We start from the raw sequence: 18,978 nt of genomic DNA on the forward strand, positions 1-18,978 counted from the left end.
TGTAAAACTTTAAAAAAATCCATGAACTAATCCTGTGGTCAAATCCACTTCCCTTTTATTTTTGTAAACTACGCCCTGACATATAACTTTCATGAGTTTCATGAGTTGGATTGGCTGAAGTAGAAGCTGCCCTCATGCCAGTGGAGACCCAGAGGAGAAACATTATATGGGATGGCATGTACGTATTTCCAATCTCCCTCACCTCTTGAGCATCCATTAACTCAAGCTCGATCTTGTTCCTCTTCAACATCTAGCTCCCGGTGGAGGAAAAGTAGGGAAAAAGAGCGTCCCACAACGTAGAGCTGTCGAGCACCAGAGACAATGGACCATTGGGTGGCAGACGCCAGGGGCTAAGCGTAGGCCATGGCTTTTTTTCGGGATCATGAGACGTTCTCCATCGTGCGCACACGGTGAGTGGGAGATTGCCTATGGATGGGCTAAAGGTTCAGGGGTTAAAGTAGCAGACATGTTTATCTCGCGGTAACAATGGCTTGCACCATCTTGCTTGAGTTGTTCTGATCTATTGCTGAATTTCTTCTAGTCCTGATCGGGATACTTGGATTCATAGAACAACACAAATGTGTTTGGCGGCTGCTTAGTGAATGGCCAGTGGTGGTGGTGATGTCCTTGCTGCGATCCTTGCAATCGTTCTAATCTTTCTATGATCGTGGGGAAAGATGGTCGCAGCGCTGCTGAGTCCTGCCAGCAATTTTCAATCAACCTGGCAGCACAAGCACAGGAGTTTTTGCGTGAGGAACCGTGAAGAACTTCTGTAGTGATTAATGTGCTTACTCTTTCATCTCTGCCGTGTATCCTTTGGCTTTGAAGCTGGGTCTTTCTCCGTCTGCTACAGTCGAAGCGGCAGAGTACGGTTCCATATGGAAGAATGGGGCATTTCCCTCCAACATCTACCAATTCAATTCATTAAGGACGTGAAGTCGTTTTGCACCAGGAGAAAGAGTTACCTCGTAAAGGATCATGCCAAACGAGAAAACATCCACGCTCTTGTCATACTTGTCGTGCTTGAAGACCTCTGGTGCCATGTATCTATCTGCAACCACAATCAGCATTAGGAGTGTGAACTAAAACAGAGTCTTAGACACGCACAACTCCCTGTTTCTCCGGTTAACTTATAAAAGTCGTGGGGATTCTGTCCCCGTATAAGCTTGCTCAGGCCGAAATCACCGACCTTGAGCTCGCTTCCTTCGTCCATGAGAATGTTGCTGCAAAGCATCCATTTTAATTCCACAAGCCAGGATCAATAACAAACATACCGAGGCTTAAGATCTCTATGTATGATAACGTTGGGGCCTCGATGCAAGTAAGCCATCCCGCTGGAGACAAAAGGCACAACAGTTAAAATAGGTTGAGCATCATAGCTAGATACCGTGCAATATCCAGCGCGAAGTTGATGGCAACGGAAGAATGTAAGCCCCCCTTCTCTCTCAAAACTCTGTGCAAATCACCCTGCACCGTGACTGCGTGTTAGAGAACGTTACGACTGTGAACGAACGAGAAGAACAATTACCGGACCTTTGGGAGGAACTCTGTAATGAGCATGAGAGGTGGTTTCTTTGTGACGGCTCCCAGGAACTGGACAATGTTTGGATGTCGTAACTTCACCAAGAGCTGGACCTCGTATCGAAAGTCCTCGCTGGACAGAGCACAAAAAACAAATCATCGTCAGTCAAGAGATGGAACTCTAGTAGAAAACTTACACCACCATTCTGTCGTTGCAAAGAGAGGGTAGAATTGTCTTGGCCGCTACAGGAGTTCCTCTCCATACGACTTTACGAATCTCTCCAAAGGATCCCTGGAAAGAAAAAAATCCCACCGCTCAAGAAGAAGAAGAAGAAGAAGAAGAAGAAAGGAGATCTTCTTACCTTTCCAATTAAAGTGCTGCGTCGCAAGTCAATCTCGCTTGGATCAATCTCCCAATCCCTGTTTCGTGGAGTGGGAGGAGTAACACCACTATTCCCTGTCTGCCAAGATCTATCACAACAAGAAAAATGCCGAGAGCAATCCCAGAGCTCTTACCAGGAGTTGTCCCCCGTAATCCTGGATCAGCCTCACCAAATTCCCAAACCCAGCAGCCTCGGCATCCGTCAAGGGCTAAGAAGAAGGCGAAACAACGCGTCAAACAAGCAACACTGGGATGGGATCCCGAGAATGCACGCCTTGGATCGCGAGCGAGGGAGGAGATAATCCAATACATACCGAGTTTCCCCAGCGATCCGTGGCATTCACGTTGGCGCCAGCGGCGAGGAGCAGCCGGGCGGCATCGGCGCCGCCGTGGAGCGCGGCGATGTGGAGCGCGGTGCGGCCATCGTAATCCTTGGCGTGGAGGAGCGCTGGATCTGCGCGGAGGAGGCGCCCTAGCTGCGCTGCGTCATTGTTTCGCGCACACGAGAGGAGCTGGACCAATAGCTGCTGCCCCTTCTTCTCCTCTAACTCATCCATGGGAGAAAGAATTTTATGGGAATAACGCCAAAGGTAAACCTATATTTTTAAAGGCCTCCACCTCCTTGGCATTGCGGCCTACGCAAGGACAAAGATATGAAAATCATTCGCGCCGCGTGAGAGCTTTGTCCATGGAGATTTGGATTTAAAACTCCTCTCCAGAGTTTCCAAACTATCTCTTCTCCTCCCTCCTTCCTCTAAGATCATCGTCGCTAGCTCTTCTTCTTGCAATGACAAGATCATCGCTGCTAGTATTGCTCTTCGCAGCAGCATTGCTCGTCGCTGGTAGCTCTCCCCCGACCGTCTCTACCTGGGAAGGTTGCCTCGTCTCCCAGAACGCTTCCTACATTCCCTTTGGCATCCCCGAGGCGGACGCCGAGGGGCTCCAGCTCGCGCTCAACGTCGAGTACCTGGAAGCCGAGTTCTTCCTGTGGAGTGCTTTCGGACACGGCCTCGACGTTATCATCCCCGGCCTCTCCGGCGGAGGATCACCTCCCGTAGGAGCTCAGCTCGCAAACTTGGATGAGTTTACCAGAGACTTGTCCGCTCAGTTCGGCTACCAGGAGATCGGCCACCTCAGGTAGTTCTCGGGTCGTGTCGAGCAGTAGCCGGAGTTTGGAGCTAGCTCTTCTTACTTGTTTTCCCACGTAACCATGCAGGGCCATCAAGGACACTCTAGGCTCGGCCGCGTTCCGCCGTCCTGTCCTGGACCTCAGCAGTGCAAACTGGGCGGCCTTCTTCGACAGAGCCCTGGGTGGCAGCCTCAATCCTCCTTTCGACGTCTACGCCAACAGCCTCAACTTCCTGCTCGCTTCTTACATGATCCCTTACATCGGCCTCACTGGTTATGTCGGAGGAAACACCAATCTCCAGAGCTCCACGGCCAAGCGGGTAAAGTGATGTATACATCCGGAGCTGGCTGACTTCCAAAACCTCTGTCACCAGCTTGTTGCAGGCCTGCTGGGTGTCGAGTCGGGGCAGGACGCAGTGATCCGGGCCTATCTCACTGAGCATGCCGAGCGCATAGTTTCACCGTACAGCTTCACTGTTGCAGAGGTGACCGCAAGGCTTTCCAACTTCCGTAGCACCATAGACCATTCCTACGGCGTGAATGACGAGGGAATTCACGTTCCGCTGTGTCTTGGAGCCGAAGGCAGGACCACCCAAAACACCCTCGTCGGTGACGACTACTCTGTTTCGTACTCTCGCACCCCGGCTCAAGTCCTGTCCATTGTCTACCGGACTGGGAATCCTTCGTGTCCTGGCGGCTTCTTTCCACTAGGAGCTCTAGGAACTATAGCTACAAGCTTCTTGTCAGAAGGTTGCGGCCAAGCATGAAACGCATCCCTCGTACCTTTACTTTGAAAACAAGTTCTTCTTCAGCCTGTGCGGTTGCAAGTCTGGAATCGGTGTCAGCAGCTGCCCGGATTCGGAAAGGTAGTAGTTGTTGTAGTTAATTCGGGTGATGAGTTCCGTTAGATGAGGGAAATGTCCGACGTTCAACTTAAACGACAAAACCTGAAGACAGGAGGAAAGCATTAGAACGTGGTAAGAATTATAGCTAGCGTACCCTCAAAAGAAACGCAATGCACTCGTCAAACTGCTTGACAACGTTGTCAATTTCCAGCTGAGATCGAGGGGCAGAGCCTGCTGCTCCGACGACCCCACGCTGGACAGCATAAAATTCCAGTGCCAACCCCAGTATCGACTTCACACGGCTCGAAATCAGCGTCCACTGAATGGAGTTACTAGCGTCAGGTGAGAGGGACACAATGCCTTGTATACTTACCAGTTTGTCTGGTGCAACAAAGCACTGCCTCTGAATAGAGATCAAGTACATATCATGGCACGAGATAACTTCATCGAGTGACCTTGCCGAAGACATTCCTTCACAAAGCTCCAGCCACGAACTGTATAGTACCTGTCACGAAACTTCTTAGATCGTGCAATTCGAAGATAGAAATGATCTTACCTGATCCATGACGTAGTGATGCAAGGTGTTTACGAAGTGCATGAGCTTCATTTGTAGAAGTAATTGTGGTTTGTGGCTATCAGAGTCTCCCTGCCAAAAGCGTTTCAAGTGAATTGCGTCCCTCAAAAAAGTAAATGCAAACCTTCCACGTCCATCGGCATGCTTTGTCCAGAGCTTGCTTTGCTCTCTTCACTTTTAGCAGGAAGCACATCACCTGTTTTACTTGAATTGAATGATTATTAAGCTCAGAAAATTTACATCGCACCTGGTTGTATCTTTTGATTGCATCACTGTCAATGATGAGCTCCAAAGGCCATGCCACCTGCCAAAGCCACAATGAAATATGCTAGAGAGGAAAGCAAAGCACACCTTATACTCAAAACGGAGGTCTTGTAAAGTATCTATGCCAAAAATTGGGCTACGTCCAGTAAACTGCACACGATGAACCGGAGACCTTTCCGCCGTTCCGCGCGATTCCATTTTCACAACCAAAGAATCTAGAGTGGAATACATGGCAGCATCCGCAGAGCTTCGAACTGATTCCTGAGCGCAAAATGCATCTATGAGAGAAAGAGAGAGGGAAAAACTACTCATTCACCTGTAGCATGGTGTTCAACTCGTAAAAATCATCCCATGGTTCCCCACGATCAAGTTTATTGAAAAGCACAAACGAGAACTGCTGCAGCAGGTCTCCTGAAAGAAAGAAAAAAAAGAGAGAGAAAGAAACACATTTCCATCAACATTCTTAAGAAGAGAGATTAGACACCGTACCAGAGCCCATCAGGTAAAGAGAACGCAGAAGCGATAGTTCTTCCATCAGACGCCATTCTCCCATTAGCTTTTCAAGCAACTGTGCACCTATGGCATTAACCTGTAAAAAAGCTTAGCCAAGCTACAAACTTGTGAGGCTACGTATACCTGCTTGGTTATCAAGCTGATGAGGCATTCTTGAACTATCACTGTTGATGAAGGTGTTACCGGAAAGTCAACACGTTGTAGCCATTCTAACATTGAGATAGCCGCTCCGCACTCGGTACTTTCCTGTGCACTCACCAGGATCCTTGAAATGAGTTTCAGTCTAATTTCCATCAAACTTCTTACCTCTTCTGAAGATATCTCCGCAAGAGTTGCGAACACCAGCTTCAACTCTTTTTCATCCACCAGCATTTGACGGTGCAAAATACTCCCGCATCCGCTACCATGAAGATAACTCGTACGATCAACGTGGCCCTTATCATCCGAAAACACTGCATTCCGAAGTCCATGGTCGTCCAACGAAGGCAGAATGATTGTACTGGATATATGACCTTCAGTCCCCGCGGCTATCTTAGTCAGGGACGACAGCTCGGTGGGAGGAAGGTTGTCTTGTACGAGGAGCTTCTTCAAGGAAAGGCAGAAGTTCTCGAACAGAGATGTCTCTGGGGCTTGGATCAGTTGTACAGCAGATGACTTTGCCACGCCTTCCTTCTGAAAATGCCGTAAAAGCTGCAACGATTTTCCCGCGGAAAGAATCGGCATTGCAATTGGTTGCAGAAATGAAGCACAGCTAAGACTCTGCCGCTCCTCCCCGGTTTGGTCTGTATAACGTACTAAGTATCCCGTTTGCCAAAATGCAGTGTCTTGGATTGAAGCCGAAGCATTGGCATAAAAGAACAGCTGCCCGAAATATGTTAGCCGTTAGTATGCTATTCACGAATCGCTTGGAGCAGAATGTACCTCGCCAAAAGGATCCGACAAGCTTCCTTCCTGAAGCCAAGTATCGAGGAGTTGTACATGAGGCCACAGGCTCACGACGAACAATAGCAACAGCGTACGATATGCTTCTTCCTACTGGCAGCAAAGTTAGAACCAATGCAGAGAAGAATCGGAGGCCTACCTCCCCATCCTTCAACAAGGAGAACTTATTCAAAGCGTCAAACAGGAAAGTTAGGATGTGAGTAGACAAGTTGGCAGCATCATACGTAAAGAAGTTATTCGGAACAGCGTTGTTCACAACGTGGTCAAGGAACTTGAAAGCGGAACTGACCCTGCAGATGAAGCAAAATAGTAAAGGGTCATCAGAAAACTCTCTGCGATGCATACCAGGACAAACTCTCGGAAAGATTTAATAGAGTGACAGACGATGGCTCTTGCACCGCCTCAGTCTCTTTCTCCAGGACAGCACGCCTTATGTGCTGCAAAGAGAACAGATTATTACAGGAATGCCTCGAAATCAAAAGCAAACTCCACCTCAAGCCGCAGAGAAACGGCTTTAGCGAAAGCCTCCAACGTCGGGAACTTATGAGAAAGCGACATGGAGGCCTTGGAGACGAACTTTTGGACTCTTCTCGAGCTCGTCGCCGCAGAAAGAAATGGCCGTAGCATTACCAGCAAGCTGGATGGCGAGAGATGGGAGACGTGTGTTCCAAGTTTGAAATAGAACTGGAGCTTGGCTTTGTCCCATAAGATCGTCTCGCCAGGTGATCCTTGCAGTGCGTGAAGCACATCCTTCACCTTTGATGGAAGAAGTTACAAGACGATCGGAAAAACAAAGAAATGAGACTTACAATCTGAGCTTCGGTAACCCGGAAGAGCTGCTTTGGCACAGCAAACGGTAGCTCCACGGTTCGTACACTGCTGAGGAGATCGATGAGCTCTCCGTGACACCCAATCGATCCATTCTCCAGAGCTGCGAAAAAAACTAGAGTGTAAGAGCCTCCAAAAATCTCATACTCTTACCGAGCGGCACGGGCACGCCCATGGCAGCGAAGCGCGCGCTCTCCTCCTCCACTGCGATAGGGTTAGGGCGCGGGCGTCACAGCACAGCTAACCTCGAGTGACTCATACGAGATCTCGCTCAGCGATGGCTTGGAGAGGTCGGCCAGCCATGGCCGCGCACTGCCCTTGTCCGTCACAAGATTGTAGGCGAAGGACGATTCGCAAGAGTGTGGCGCATCGAGAGTCCTCTGGAGCACCACCAAGCTGGAGAAAGTGGAGAAGCTGTTGCCCACGAACACTGTGGCTCGGCGGCAGATCTCATAGTCTATGGCGGCCTGGATCAAGTAAGGATGCCTGGCGTAGCGATCCAAAACCCCCAGCTTCTTCTTCTCCACCGGCACTAGATCCTCTCCCCAGCCGCGGAGAAGAGAGCTCTCGCCCTCCTGGAGAAGAACATCCGCCACTGCCAGATATACCAATGCCGGCCGCTTCAAACTCTCGATCCTCCTCACGCGATCGATGATCTCCTCCTTGGTGCTACAGATCGAGAGCTTCTTCCCTTCCTTCTCCAGCGCTCGCTTCTCGGTGTTCCGGCAATGGATCATCCAATCCCTCTCGATGCGCATGTGAACCGCGACATAGGATGGATTTCGAGAGCTCGATGCCAGCTCCAATCTCGATGCCACGTACTCCACATCCGATATTATGCTGCTCGTCAGCTCCAGGCACTGGAAGATCATCACGTATTCCCTCACCGCCCAGTGATCCGGCCACAAGAAGGGATTCTTGCCAAGAATCTCCAATACCTCGTGATCTTGCCTCCTACATTCTTCCAGATGCTCTAGATCCCTAGCTGCCGTCCATCTCCGCCCGCTTCCCTTGATCACTTCCACCGCCGGCGCTCCATCCGGCACATCTGCCTCGCGCGCGATCCTCACAAACCCGGAGCACCTCGAGTTGAAAGAATCGAGCGAGAAGACCGCGTCGAAGGGGATCGTCTGCGCTGGAGAGGAGGAATTATGGAAGAGCGAGGCGCTGAGAGTGGGCATCAAGAGGCTCCTGTTGAGATACCTAGCGGTGAGAGCAGCCCGGGCGAGCGCGATCTTCTGGTTGTTGAGACCCCAGATAATCTGTGGAACGCGAAGAAATCGCTCGGGCTCGATGCCATGGCGAGCACCACCGCCAATGCGATCCCCGCGATCCTTTCCTTGGAACCCTAGCAAATAGCACCCAGACAGCGCCATGATGAGAACAAGGACTCCAACGCCTCTCTTCTTTGCCATTGACTAGAAAAGAATCTAGGTGTTCCATTGGCATGTTAATCTTTAATTGGCATATTCGCTAGAAAAGAATCTAGCTTTTCCATCTGCATATTCGCCCTTCTGCAGTTGGTAGTATGAAGATCCGGACTGGAGCTTGCCAATCTGGTTGGCAACATATTCCCCTCTTTTCTACATTTTCATGTTTACTTTAGGTTCCAAGATTTTAAAGTGTAATGCATGTGGTTTTCATTTTTTACCTTATAGTGATTTATTATAAGATAATTATAGAGAAGCATATATATGCTAAGGGTAATGAAGTAAAATTTGAATTAAGCTAATGAATGAAGGAACATAATTAAACTTAAAAGTGAAAGAACCAAAATATATAGAGTGATAATGAAATAGTTTTAAAACATTTAATATCCCAATGCTAAAACAATCACACAAAATAGAGTCAAATAGAATTTAGTGTTATTTCAGCATATTGATATCTAACTTGAGGATATAAATACTCCACAACTAACATAATATAAAGTTGCAAAAACAACTTCTAAAACCTTTATCACCAACTTGTTGCAAACCTGCATAAGAGTCAAGTTAGGGTAGAACATAGTTTCTCATTAAGCATGTAGAGCATACATCTTCACTATTATAAAGGTGATTACAAGGCTTTTATAGTAATGGCTTTATTGTGAGACACAAATCTCTAAGCCCTAAAAGGGAACCAAAAGGGTGCCACGTGGCAATGGTTAAAGCAAAAGCCAAAAGAACGTAACACATTTGGACTAAAAACTCCAACTTGAAAGGTCGAGAGTAGAAGTGGAACTCCCAATGAAGTGTTTAAGGAACAAGCACGAAGCGAGCAATAAGTGAATCTTTAGAAAAGGGATGCAAAAGGACCAACACATGACACGTAGAAGTGTCTGAGATGGAGTCCGAGATAGACCTCAAATGGAGTTTGAGATGGACCCGAGATAGAGTTTGAGATGGAATCCAAGATGGTCTCAAGATAGAGTCTGAGATGGACCCGAGATGGAGTCCGAGATGGAGTTTAAAATGGACCGAGATGGAGTCCGAGATGGACCCAAGATGGAGTCCAAGTTCGAGAAGGACCCGAAATGGAGTTTGAAGTCGAGACCGAGACTAGGACCGAGACCGGGACCGAGGTCGGGACCGAGGCTGAGGCCAAGTCCGAGTCTAAGTCCGAGGGTGAAAGCCTAAAGCATTCATCTCCTAGACTCTAGAAGGTTTGGTGAGCTCCAAAAGTATAGTAGGGGGAGGACTCCAATGGAGCCAATTTGATTAGGAAAGGCCAATTTGGCTCAAGAAGGCCATACCTAGGTGTTGGGTGATGGGATAACCACTAGTGTTCTTTGGCTAACTTTGCCACTTGGATTCTTTCCAATGGATTCCACGGCCTTATCTTGGGCACTCGTCTTTTGCTCCTATCCTTGGATTGTTACACCAAGCAACATAGGATCGCTACCTCCATTTTTGAGGTTTCCTTTCGGTTCCATAGCAAACACTTTGCTTTGCCAAGTCCAGAGGATGTTCTCCCCTAATACGTCTCTTTAACATTTTCTGTTGTGGGCTCTATCCATGGCCCAACTTTTTGAGACCCTCCCTTAGATCTTTTATAGAGACTACTTTCCTTGGACTTACTATGCCATAGCATTGACATAACTCATTTCCCTTAGGTGTTCTTCCCACTTGGTCACCTCAACCAAGCCACACCTTTATCAATAGTTCAAATCAACACTTTGAACTAAGAATCATATTCCTTAACCCAAACAAAAACTTTGTCCTTGTTTAGCCACAAGATCACCTAGTGATCTTATCTTGACCCCTTAATAGGTCTATCAATAGGGACTAGGTCTTCCAAACCCTTCTAAGTTGTTGATTATGACCCCAGGGGCATCCCCCACACTTGGCGGTGCGCCCAAGCCAACCCTTCCGGCCAAGGATCCATAGCAACTGAGACTGGGTGTCCCCATCTCATTCACCACGTCCTTGGTGCCCTTTGCACCAAAGTGTTCAAGTTAGATATGCCGAGCTTTCACTCTAAGCAATCTAACCGTGCATCATGACTCCAAGGCATCCCTCGTTTGGCGGTGTGCCCAAACCAGTTTCCACACTGAGAGTCCATGACCACCGAAAAATGAGTGTCCTCATATTCCAAACCATCACCACGCCCTAGTGAGTTGGGACTTGAACCCAAGCATTAGAGGGTTGGGACTCGAACCCAACCTCCGTATATGCATCTACGGACGGCATCACCCAGGATGCCTGGCGTGACTCCCCACGCCGGTGCACCAACTTATACTCAAAGCGCGCTATAGATCACATCTTAGGAACCTAGTTCCTCCACATTGCCAAGTCCTCTCACTTGACAAGTCTGTGATCATGCATGGACTCCTCCATGCTTAGCCCCATGGCCCACCCTTTTTGAAGTTATCACCTTCAACTAGGGTATTTGTTCCCTTGACTTGCCAATCTCGCTTTGGCAAGTCCTCCGACCACTGTAACATGGTTCCTGCACAAGCGTGAAAGCCTTTGATCATCGACTTTCGTTCAAAGCCCTCTCTTTGAACACTCGGGAACTACTTCCCTAACCTTGATAGCCTTGCCTCATGGCAAGCTTCAAGACCACGCTTCTGCTGCGCCATTCTGATTTCGCGCGTGCTTTAAACTATTTACACTAGGCCTTTCTAAATACTAAGCTACCTAAAATCATCTTTGGGAACCTTGAAGGAACTTTGTCCCTTAGCTTGCTAAGGCCTCCCTTTTTGCAAGCTTTCCAATTACCATATAGTGTAACATGGACAATTCCATATTTTAGACTCTCCATGGCATCACGGTTACTAGCGACAACACCCTCGAGCCCCCATTTGATTCTCCACTCCCAGCTGGCATACCCAACCTTGGTTATGCCCTTTGATTCCTATGGTTCGGTTCTACCCCCTTACTTCTTGCTTTTGGCTTCACACCTTTCCTTCGGTCATTCTCCTCTAGACCAGGAGGATAACTTTGCACTTTCTATCATGCTTTAGCAAGTATTCTTAGGGATGAACCTACCCGATAGCCTAGGGAGTGGTTCCTCAATCTAGGTATGCTCACCCTATAATCCCACACATCAAGATTACGTTGTTGCTTATGGGCTTTTACATGCTCATCGCTAGCCTTGCCAAAATTCCATTTTTGGCTTTGTCCAATTCGAGTAGACAGTCTTTTCTTGTCTCCGCCACCTTAGACATTTGGATAACACCTTCCATCCATCATTCGCTAGGGACTTAGTCCCTTGGGCCTTATCTATTGCCCTCGTGACATCAAACACCACCTCCTGGTGTTCTAGAGTGTTCAGGTGTCCCAATGACAGCTTCCTTGACAATGAGTATTTCCTTTCACGACATTGACTTACTATATCGCAACATAAGCACCTTATCCCCTGTAAGGGTATATCCAATTTCCTTATGCCATTAAGAAGGCTTGGGTAGCTACCTTTTACCCATTTAACCAATTATTTTGCACCTCTTGCTTAGTTGCCTCATAGTTGTCAAGTTCTACAACTCATTGCTGGTGCTTCCACACCTCCATCATTATCTAGGTCACCACACTCCAATTGCATGCTCTGCAGCTTAGGCTATGCTATTCCCATTTCCATTGGGATTCCTTTGGCAAGGGGTTCTCATGAACCCACCAACATAGCCTCAAGGTATCACACCTTGGCACATTTGGTGTCTCCACACTATTGGCTCCACGAGCCTACCTCTATGACACTTCTTCTTTGTGTCTAAGTCTTTGCCAAGACCAATACCACTCTTTCTCATGCCAACCATCCGTTAGCACTGCACCATAGAGGTCACTCATAACTTTGTTTCAAAGTTGTTTTCTTTTTGGGAACACCCTTCCCACAACTTTAGCATGGCACATTTTGCCATCGATGAGATACCCTCTGTTCTCATCCTTGAATACTATGATCCCCCCCATCCTTCGTGGGGTACCACACACTTCAATCCAAATGCTTTCATCAGTCCTTTAGGACCATTCCTTGACTCTACTTGAGTCATCCAGCAGTTTTGGACTTGGTTAATCCATAGACCCGTAAGGTCCTACTTGTCGGGCACTAGCTCACTGGAATACACTTCTTGCATTCATGTCCTCACTCACAAGGACTATTTTCACAAGTGTTACTCTGACACTTGATTTTGTTCTCTGGGGCAACCTTTGCCCCTTAGGACTACTTGTCCATGTGATGAGAATACCAACTCATCTCTAAGTACACCCCCCAACTCCTTGGGTTGTTCCAGCATTTATTAAAGGTAGCCCTGGCTACCATTTCAAGGACTAGCGTCCTCTTCCGTATTTGACCTCCCATGGTTATTACTTCTGGTCTCACATTCATGAGCACCAACCTCAACTATATGAGGATAAACTTGTGACTCCTTTATTGCTTTGGAGTCTTTATCTTTCCCGTGATCCTAAATATAGTTGTTTACCACAACTACATTAGCCAGTTTGCTAAGTCAAATGCTCATCTGGATCACATCCTCAACTCTCTAAGGAAAACCACATATTATTCCCAAGATCCCAAAGTCGTTCCCTTACTGGCCCCTTTTCTATCCACCACATCGTGCCCAAGTTCATGCATGAACTCGAGTGGAGAGCCATGTCGTCTCGACGTGCTACTCCTCAAGGATAGGCCCACTCCTAGGACCTTCCGATGCCAATATCAATGGTGATATACTTGAGCACCAATAAAAGTCAGACTAAGGAACAGCTCCGATACCAAGTTGTAAACGACTAAATTTTCCATTCTACTTTAGTCACTTAACCACACCTCCGACCATTTGGAGGAGTCTCATTCACAACCTCCATCAGTCCAATTCAGGACTTGGGACTTGCTAGCCCCAAGAATGGCATCCATGCCACTCAACACTTGCACCTGGTCCAAGTGCTCCACGTGTCCGGTCCCAAAACCGACACCCAAAGGTACCACTGACATCTCGGCCCGTTACACTAAGGCCATGCCCATTCACCTTTGCTGCACTAGTGGGTCCAACACCACTTGCATCACCACCTCGTCTGTCCAAGACTGGGCCATGTGTCCACGAGTGGTCATCATAAATCCACTCCTTAGCATCCTTAGGATGCCCACAGACCTGGGGAATCGCCTTCCCCAAAGTCCCTTTGCCAGTTCCTACCAAGTCCCTTTCTGCCCCTAGCCGTGTTTGCCAACACTGCCACTGGATCGAGGCCCACAGACCCGACCACTAAGTCCTACGGTCCTCTGGGACTTCCTCACCACATGACTGTGTCCTTGGTCACTACCCCAGAGGACTGCTCCTCTTCCTTTCCACAGTCTGGGCCTTTGGGACAACATTTTGGAACACCGTGGCCTTACGCGAGCCACCTGGGTACTCTCCCCACCTATCGCCTTTGGGTGCTCTAGCCATGGGCTTAGAGCGAGGTTCCGTTGAGCCACGCCTGTTATCCAAGTAGGTAGTGCCACCCACACTTGGACTGGGAGCATCGGCCAGTCGATCTCCCGGGGGAACTAGAGCCGGCTCTTGAACACTTCACTAAGCTACCCCGCTTGTCGGTCCGTATTCACTCTAGTCTTGGACTTCCCAGTGGTCAATTCATCACCCAACACTAAGTCTGGCCTTCCTAGGCCAAACTGGCCTTTCCTAGCCAAACTGGCTCCACTGCAGTCCTCCCCCTTACTATACTTTTGGAGCTCACCAAACCCCCTAGGGTCTGGGAGACGAACGCTTTGGGCTTTCACCCTCTCAGACTCAAACTCGGACTCGGACTCGGACTCGGGCTCGGACTCGGACTCAAACTCGGACTCGGGCTCGGGCTCGGTCTCAGCCTTGGCCTCGGTCTCGGTCTCGGTCCCGGTCTTGGTCCCGGTCTCGGTCTCGGTCCCGGTCTCGGTCCCGGTCTCGGTCTCGACCTCGGACTCCATCTCGGGTCCATCTCGGACTCCACCTCAGACTCCATCTCGGACTCCACCTCGGACTTCATCTCGGACTCCATCTCGGGTCCATCTCGGACTCCGTCTCGGTCCACCTCGGACTCCATCTCGGACTCTTCCACGTGTCATGTGTTGGTCCTTTTTGGGTCCCTTTTTGGAGCCTCACTTATTGCTCGCTTCGTGCTTGTTCCTCGAGCACTTTGTTGGGAGTTCCACTCCCGCTCTCGACCTTCCAAGTTGGAACTTTTAGTCCAAACATGTTACCCTCGTTTGGGCTTTCGCTTCGGCCACTACCACGTGGCACCTTTTCCAGCTCCACTTTGGGGCCTAGGGATTTTGTGTCTCACATGTTCCAAGTCGTTTCGGGCTCCTGTGCCTTTGCTCCTTGGGCTGTATGCTTAGAAGTTGCTCCGTGGTTCGGTTTTGTCACTCCTTGGCTCCATGCTTGGGAGTTTAGCACCGTTCCTTCGTTCAGTGGCCCAAGGCTCTGAACCTCGGGTTCCACACCATGTTCCTTTGGACACGTGGCATGTGAGACGTGGCATCTGTCACGTGGCACAAAGAGGGTTTAGGTTCCGCTTCGTGGTGTTATTCTATGGTAAATCACCATAGGATAAAGGGTCAAAACCACGTGCGCTACATTTGGTATCAGAGAATGAGTCTCGGCGAGAACTATCCAATGAGATTGGGCAACTAGTCTTGTTGCATACGCAGAGATGAAAATGATGATTCGAGTGGGTACACGTTTTGGTGCAAAGACTTCGCAATTGGTTCCTTGGGTATGGATATTGTTACCTTGTTGTACCTTATGATGTGAGCTTGCTCTTGGGCTCATAGGATGGTTTAGAGATGTTCCGTTTGCACGAGTTTGAGCTTGGGCTCGTGAGTGAGGCACATTAGCAACTCGAAGTTACACTTTGAGTTGGCAGGATTAATGTTAGCCTATCAGTGGTCCCATGAGTTGTTCCATGTACCATGGGTGAAAGTAAACTTTCTCTAGGTTTGCTATGAGTGGCAAGTAGGCTGGTCCGTAGCTGTTTAGCACGGCACTAGTGGATCCTTCCTAGGCATGATTATGGGTGAATCAATCAAGACTGTGGGGATTGGTCTATTGATTCAAGTAATTTCTCATAAACTTTTCTTGGATTGAACTGAAGGCAGTGCGAACGCAAGCTTGAGGTTTAGTCAAGATAAGGCCGGAAAGAGAGTCGTTAGGGACGAAGGATCAAACACGTAAATCATTTTCTCTTCTTGGAGAGATGATTTGCAACTAAGTGTTAACTCATTGCTCATGTTCACATCATGCAAACAAAAGTCCCTATCTTGATGCATGTTGGAGATGATGGTCTTACAATGGTGAGTTGTGGGATGGATAGCGGTGAAGTGCTATACCATTTTGTCTAGGCTTGCTATTGAAGACATGGGTTGCAATGCTCAATTCTTTTCTGGGGATTGCTCCTTGAGTAGCTTGGTGTTGGATTAGTTTTGAGTTTGGTCGGAAAGAGAGTGGCATAAGCTTGTCCGTGTTGTGAACAAAAGTTAATGGTGTTGAGTGTTGTAAATCGCTATCGGTAGAGTGTGGCATTTAGGTTACATTTTGTCAAATCAAGTTGTCACTTGATATTCACATAAACTTTTGTAGTAGTGACATAGGTGTTGCTCGTGATGTTGCTCAATTGATGATCAAGTCATTGTGATTTTATATCATATCCATGTGATAATGAGCAATGTGTTTATGAAGTTGCTTGGTTAAACGATGATCAACCTCAAAGTGGTTGATGGAGAAGTTAGTCTACTTGCACGAAGTAGCATTGTAGTAGATTTGACTGGATTCTTGTTGGTGGTCCATTATGCCAAGCTTAAGTTGGTACCTTGTTTCCTTGAGTTTGCCCATTAAGGTGTTGGAAAAGGGTTGTAGTATTCATTTGCTATAACTCGTCGGTTGATCTGTTAGCACTTGGAGTAGATTCTTGGATGGAGAAGGTGTGTAGTTAAGGCATTGACATCGCTATTGTGTTAGTGGAAGTGGCATTGTTATTTCGAGTGATGAGGAAGTTTTCCTTAAAGCTTGATTTTCCATGTCATTTTTCTTGTTACTGTTTTGGCTTCACATTGAATCTTGAAGGTGATTAAAGAAGAGTGTTAGTGCAATATGGATATCCGAAGATGCAGTCTTCGTGATCAAGCCTTGGATGTTCATTTTGCACTTTGCAGATATCGGTGTTGAATATCGGTTAGATGGGCAAAGATGTTCGATGCTTAAGCATATTGATGGATCATGAGAATTTGTGTCGAGGTGAACCTATGTGAAGTTGTTTGTAGGAGGAAGTTGGTCAAGTTTTGAAAGTTTGCAATCCTAGATTGAGAGTCATTCTTTCTCTAGGATGGAAATTTTCCACAAATTTTCTTAAACTTTTCCAATGGCTGATCTATTGATCACTTTGCCCGAAAACCATTAAGTTTTCGAAAGCCAATACAAACTAGTGAAGGGGTTGAAGTTGACTTCGGTCTGCTTAAACCTTAGTAGATAGTTTGTATGATGCAGCCCAAAAGGGATGCTAACTTTTGGGGCTAAGGCAATTGAGTTGGATAGAGTCTGGAGTTGGTATAGAAAAATGGTTGTTGCACTTTTCTAAAAAGGGAGATCCTTGTGCCTTACTTATAGCGTTTTGCTTGGTAGCAGGTTGCACCTTGCATTTCGTTAAACTCTATGAGAGTAGTGAGCTCTCACTAATCTTGATTTAGTCTTGGTGGCCCTGTGCCTTGGCTGAGGATGGTGATGTCCAACTTAGTTGTTTGAGGTTAAGATGTTGGTACCCGTACTATAGCTTTGTCTATGAGGAGGTTGTGTACCGACATGAGTCCATTTCATGATCTTCACTTTCGTTTCGACTAAGTGTTGATCATGCATAACTAGCCTCTTCAAAACATGCTTAGAGTTAGTGGCTAAATGTTTTGGTGAGCTTATCGTGGTTGAGTTGGATTCAAGTGGTCATTTAGTTTGTGCTTATCTATGAACTTTTATTTCGTACCTGGGGTATCATGTTCATGTTGGACAAGTATATAACTTGATGACAAGAGTTGGTGTTTGGGTCTTATGAAGGCAAGTTGAGGAGTGATTGTTAGTTGCTTTGTGACTAGTGATTACTTGTAGATTTAGTCGAGGACTATTGACACTTGCTTTGCTTGATGATGATTTAGCAGTAATGGGCTTGCTTTACCGGATGGTGTTGTGGAGGATCGTGTCGTTAAACTTACATGAGTTTTTCATGTTGATATGTCGACTCTACCTCTGTCGATATCATTTGGTTACACCTAGTCTGTAGTGTTGGATTTCATTGAGTCTTGGACATGGTAAATCACTCTTTGATGAAGTGTTATCTGTAACTGAGTTTTGTTGGAGGATTGGTCTCGGATACTGACTAAGGTATCTTCGACTTTGGTTAGGTTGGTTGCTGGAGAGTTTTGAGTGGTGATTCACTCGTGCTTTCTTTTAGCTTTATTTTAGTGTTGATGGCATTGAAGTGATGCTTTGTCATTGACATTGTTGATATTGAGATCTGAGTGAAATGAGATATCCTTCCAAGGATTGATATTGAGTTTCATTAGTCTTGATGAATATAATGTTGATGATTTGGCTATAGCTTTGTGTTGTTAGCATTTGTGCATTTGCTAGTTAGCAATTGTGTTGACGTTCAAAAGAACTGAGTGGCAAGCTGAGTTAGTTGTGTTCTAGACGAGGTTATTTAGTAGAGGGTTAAGCTTTAGCTTTTCCTTGAAAAGTGATTTAGTCGTGGACTATGCTAACTCTACGAAAGGAAGAGTTAGTGATCGATATTAGAATGTTGAGTCCTTGTTAGATTTGAGTTCGGGATATAGCAAGCATTAATGATTCTTTTTTGGGCTTGTTATGAAGTGAGTTATGTGTTACTATAGATGGATTCATGGAGGATCGTTTAATGATCACTTGTTGAGCATAACTTCGTTATGCTTAGCTTTTGGATTGATGCAAACATGCTCTTCATTAGCTTTGGCATTATGAAGTTTGGATTATGGATATGTTGAGGAATATATTATGAGTTGCATCACGATTTCTTCTTTCGCATTGAAGTTGGCTTCAAGTGATCATTATTAGGCAAGACTTAGCTATAGGCTTCTTCGAGCTTTGGTTCCTTGAGTTTTGTGCTCATTATTCCATTTATTAGAAGTTGTTGGGGAAGGCATTTTGTCTTGTTATCTTTGATGTTGAAGTTGACTTTTGCATCTAGCAATCATTGGTGATGATTGACTATCATCTAGGATAGTTGATTATCCTTGTCAAAAGTTTTGCTTGATTATCATTAATCTAGAATGATTTGCCATTTTTCGGGATGGTGGATTCTTTCTTCAGTGACGATTATGCATTTCTCTATTGATGGGATGATTGATGATTTTTCATAATGATTAGTTGTTCTCTTTGATGGATTATGGCTTTTTGCAATGCCACATGTTTTTTGTGGTTTTCTCTGGATTGGTCTCTTGGGTTTGAGACATTAGTAGGATGTTGCTAACACTTGCTAAAGCAACTTGAGTTTCTTGGTATTGTTGACTGGGATCTATTCAGATTGGCT

The 18,978-nt window shown here is 46.8% G+C and overlaps 4 protein-coding genes across 4 annotated transcripts; 1 reads left to right on the forward strand and 3 right to left on the reverse strand.

Annotated features, from left to right (window-relative positions):
* Window positions 1-444: 444 nt before the first annotated feature.
* On the reverse strand, window positions 445-3,472 carry LOC9633418 (integrin-linked protein kinase 1). Its single transcript, XM_002991741.2, has 11 exons — window positions 2,218-3,472; window positions 2,038-2,112; window positions 1,884-1,982; window positions 1,719-1,813; window positions 1,534-1,654; window positions 1,388-1,467; window positions 1,275-1,334; window positions 1,108-1,223; window positions 966-1,051; window positions 793-908; window positions 445-721 (listed from the first exon to the last, which is right to left on the reverse strand). The coding sequence occupies exons 1-11, from the start codon at window positions 2,458-2,460 to the stop codon at window positions 538-540; spliced, it is 1,275 nt and encodes a 424-aa protein (XP_002991787.1). The 5' UTR covers window positions 2,461-3,472; the 3' UTR covers window positions 445-537.
* LOC112342902 (desiccation-related protein PCC13-62-like) lies at window positions 2,667-3,816 on the forward strand. Its single transcript, XM_024665506.1, has 3 exons — window positions 2,667-3,040; window positions 3,120-3,351; window positions 3,406-3,816. Exons 1-3 carry the CDS (start codon window positions 2,691-2,693, stop codon window positions 3,796-3,798), a joined length of 975 nt encoding a protein of 324 aa, XP_024521274.1. The 5' UTR covers window positions 2,667-2,690; the 3' UTR covers window positions 3,799-3,816.
* On the reverse strand, window positions 3,687-7,217 carry LOC112342897 (gamma-tubulin complex component 5-like). Its single transcript, XM_024665494.1, has 18 exons — window positions 7,151-7,217; window positions 6,979-7,100; window positions 6,662-6,925; window positions 6,515-6,606; window positions 6,309-6,459; window positions 6,149-6,259; window positions 5,534-6,088; window positions 5,351-5,473; window positions 5,204-5,303; window positions 5,031-5,125; window positions 4,802-4,975; window positions 4,698-4,754; window positions 4,575-4,646; window positions 4,433-4,522; window positions 4,250-4,381; window positions 4,031-4,195; window positions 3,815-3,978; window positions 3,687-3,760 (listed from the first exon to the last, which is right to left on the reverse strand). Exons 1-17 carry the CDS (start codon window positions 7,170-7,172, stop codon window positions 3,817-3,819), a joined length of 2,487 nt encoding a protein of 828 aa, XP_024521262.1. The 5' UTR covers window positions 7,173-7,217; the 3' UTR covers window positions 3,687-3,760; window positions 3,815-3,816.
* On the reverse strand, window positions 7,188-8,399 carry LOC112342901 (O-fucosyltransferase 23-like). Its single transcript, XM_024665502.1, has one exon. It carries the CDS (start codon window positions 8,371-8,373, stop codon window positions 7,213-7,215), a length of 1,161 nt encoding a protein of 386 aa, XP_024521270.1. The 5' UTR covers window positions 8,374-8,399; the 3' UTR covers window positions 7,188-7,212.
* Between the last annotated feature and the right edge of the window lie 10,579 nt (window positions 8,400-18,978).

Source organism: Selaginella moellendorffii, unplaced genomic scaffold, assembly GCF_000143415.4.
Source record: "Selaginella moellendorffii unplaced genomic scaffold, v1.0 SELMOscaffold_123, whole genome shotgun sequence".
NCBI lineage: Eukaryota > Viridiplantae > Streptophyta > Lycopodiopsida > Selaginellales > Selaginellaceae > Selaginella > Selaginella moellendorffii.

What these genes read in the sequence shown, in the direction of transcription:
- LOC112342901 (XM_024665502.1), bottom strand. Translation starts at nt 8,373, where the DNA reads ATGGCGCTGTCTGGGTGCTATTTGCTAGGGTTCCAAGGAAAGGATCGC.
- LOC112342902 (XM_024665506.1), top strand. Translation starts at nt 2,691, where the DNA reads ATGACAAGATCATCGCTGCTAGTATTGCTCTTCGCAGCAGCATTGCTC. An exon ending in CAGGAGATCGGCCACCTCAG is followed by an intron (nt 3,041 to 3,119) that starts GTAGTTCTCGGG and finishes GTAACCATGCAG; the next exon opens with GGCCATCAAGGACACTCTAG. An exon ending in AGAGCTCCACGGCCAAGCGG is followed by an intron (nt 3,352 to 3,405) that starts GTAAAGTGATGT and finishes CTCTGTCACCAG; the next exon opens with CTTGTTGCAGGCCTGCTGGG.
- LOC112342897 (XM_024665494.1), bottom strand. Translation starts at nt 7,172, where the DNA reads ATGGGCGTGCCCGTGCCGCTCG. An exon ending in CCGTTTCTCTGCGGCTTGAG is followed by an intron (nt 6,607 to 6,661) that starts GTGGAGTTTGCT and finishes TTCTCTTTGCAG; the next exon opens with CACATAAGGCGTGCTGTCCT. An exon ending in TCAGCTTGATAACCAAGCAG is followed by an intron (nt 5,304 to 5,350) that starts GTATACGTAGCC and finishes GCTTTTTTACAG; the next exon opens with GTTAATGCCATAGGTGCACA.
- LOC9633418 (XM_002991741.2), bottom strand. Translation starts at nt 2,460, where the DNA reads ATGGATGAGTTAGAGGAGAAGAAGGGGCAGCAGCTATTGGTCCAGCTC. An exon ending in CGGATCGCTGGGGAAACTCG is followed by an intron (nt 2,113 to 2,217) that starts GTATGTATTGGA and finishes CCTTCTTCTTAG; the next exon opens with CCCTTGACGGATGCCGAGGC. An exon ending in TACACGGCAGAGATGAAAGA is followed by an intron (nt 722 to 792) that starts GTAAGCACATTA and finishes TTGTGCTGCCAG; the next exon opens with GTTGATTGAAAATTGCTGGC.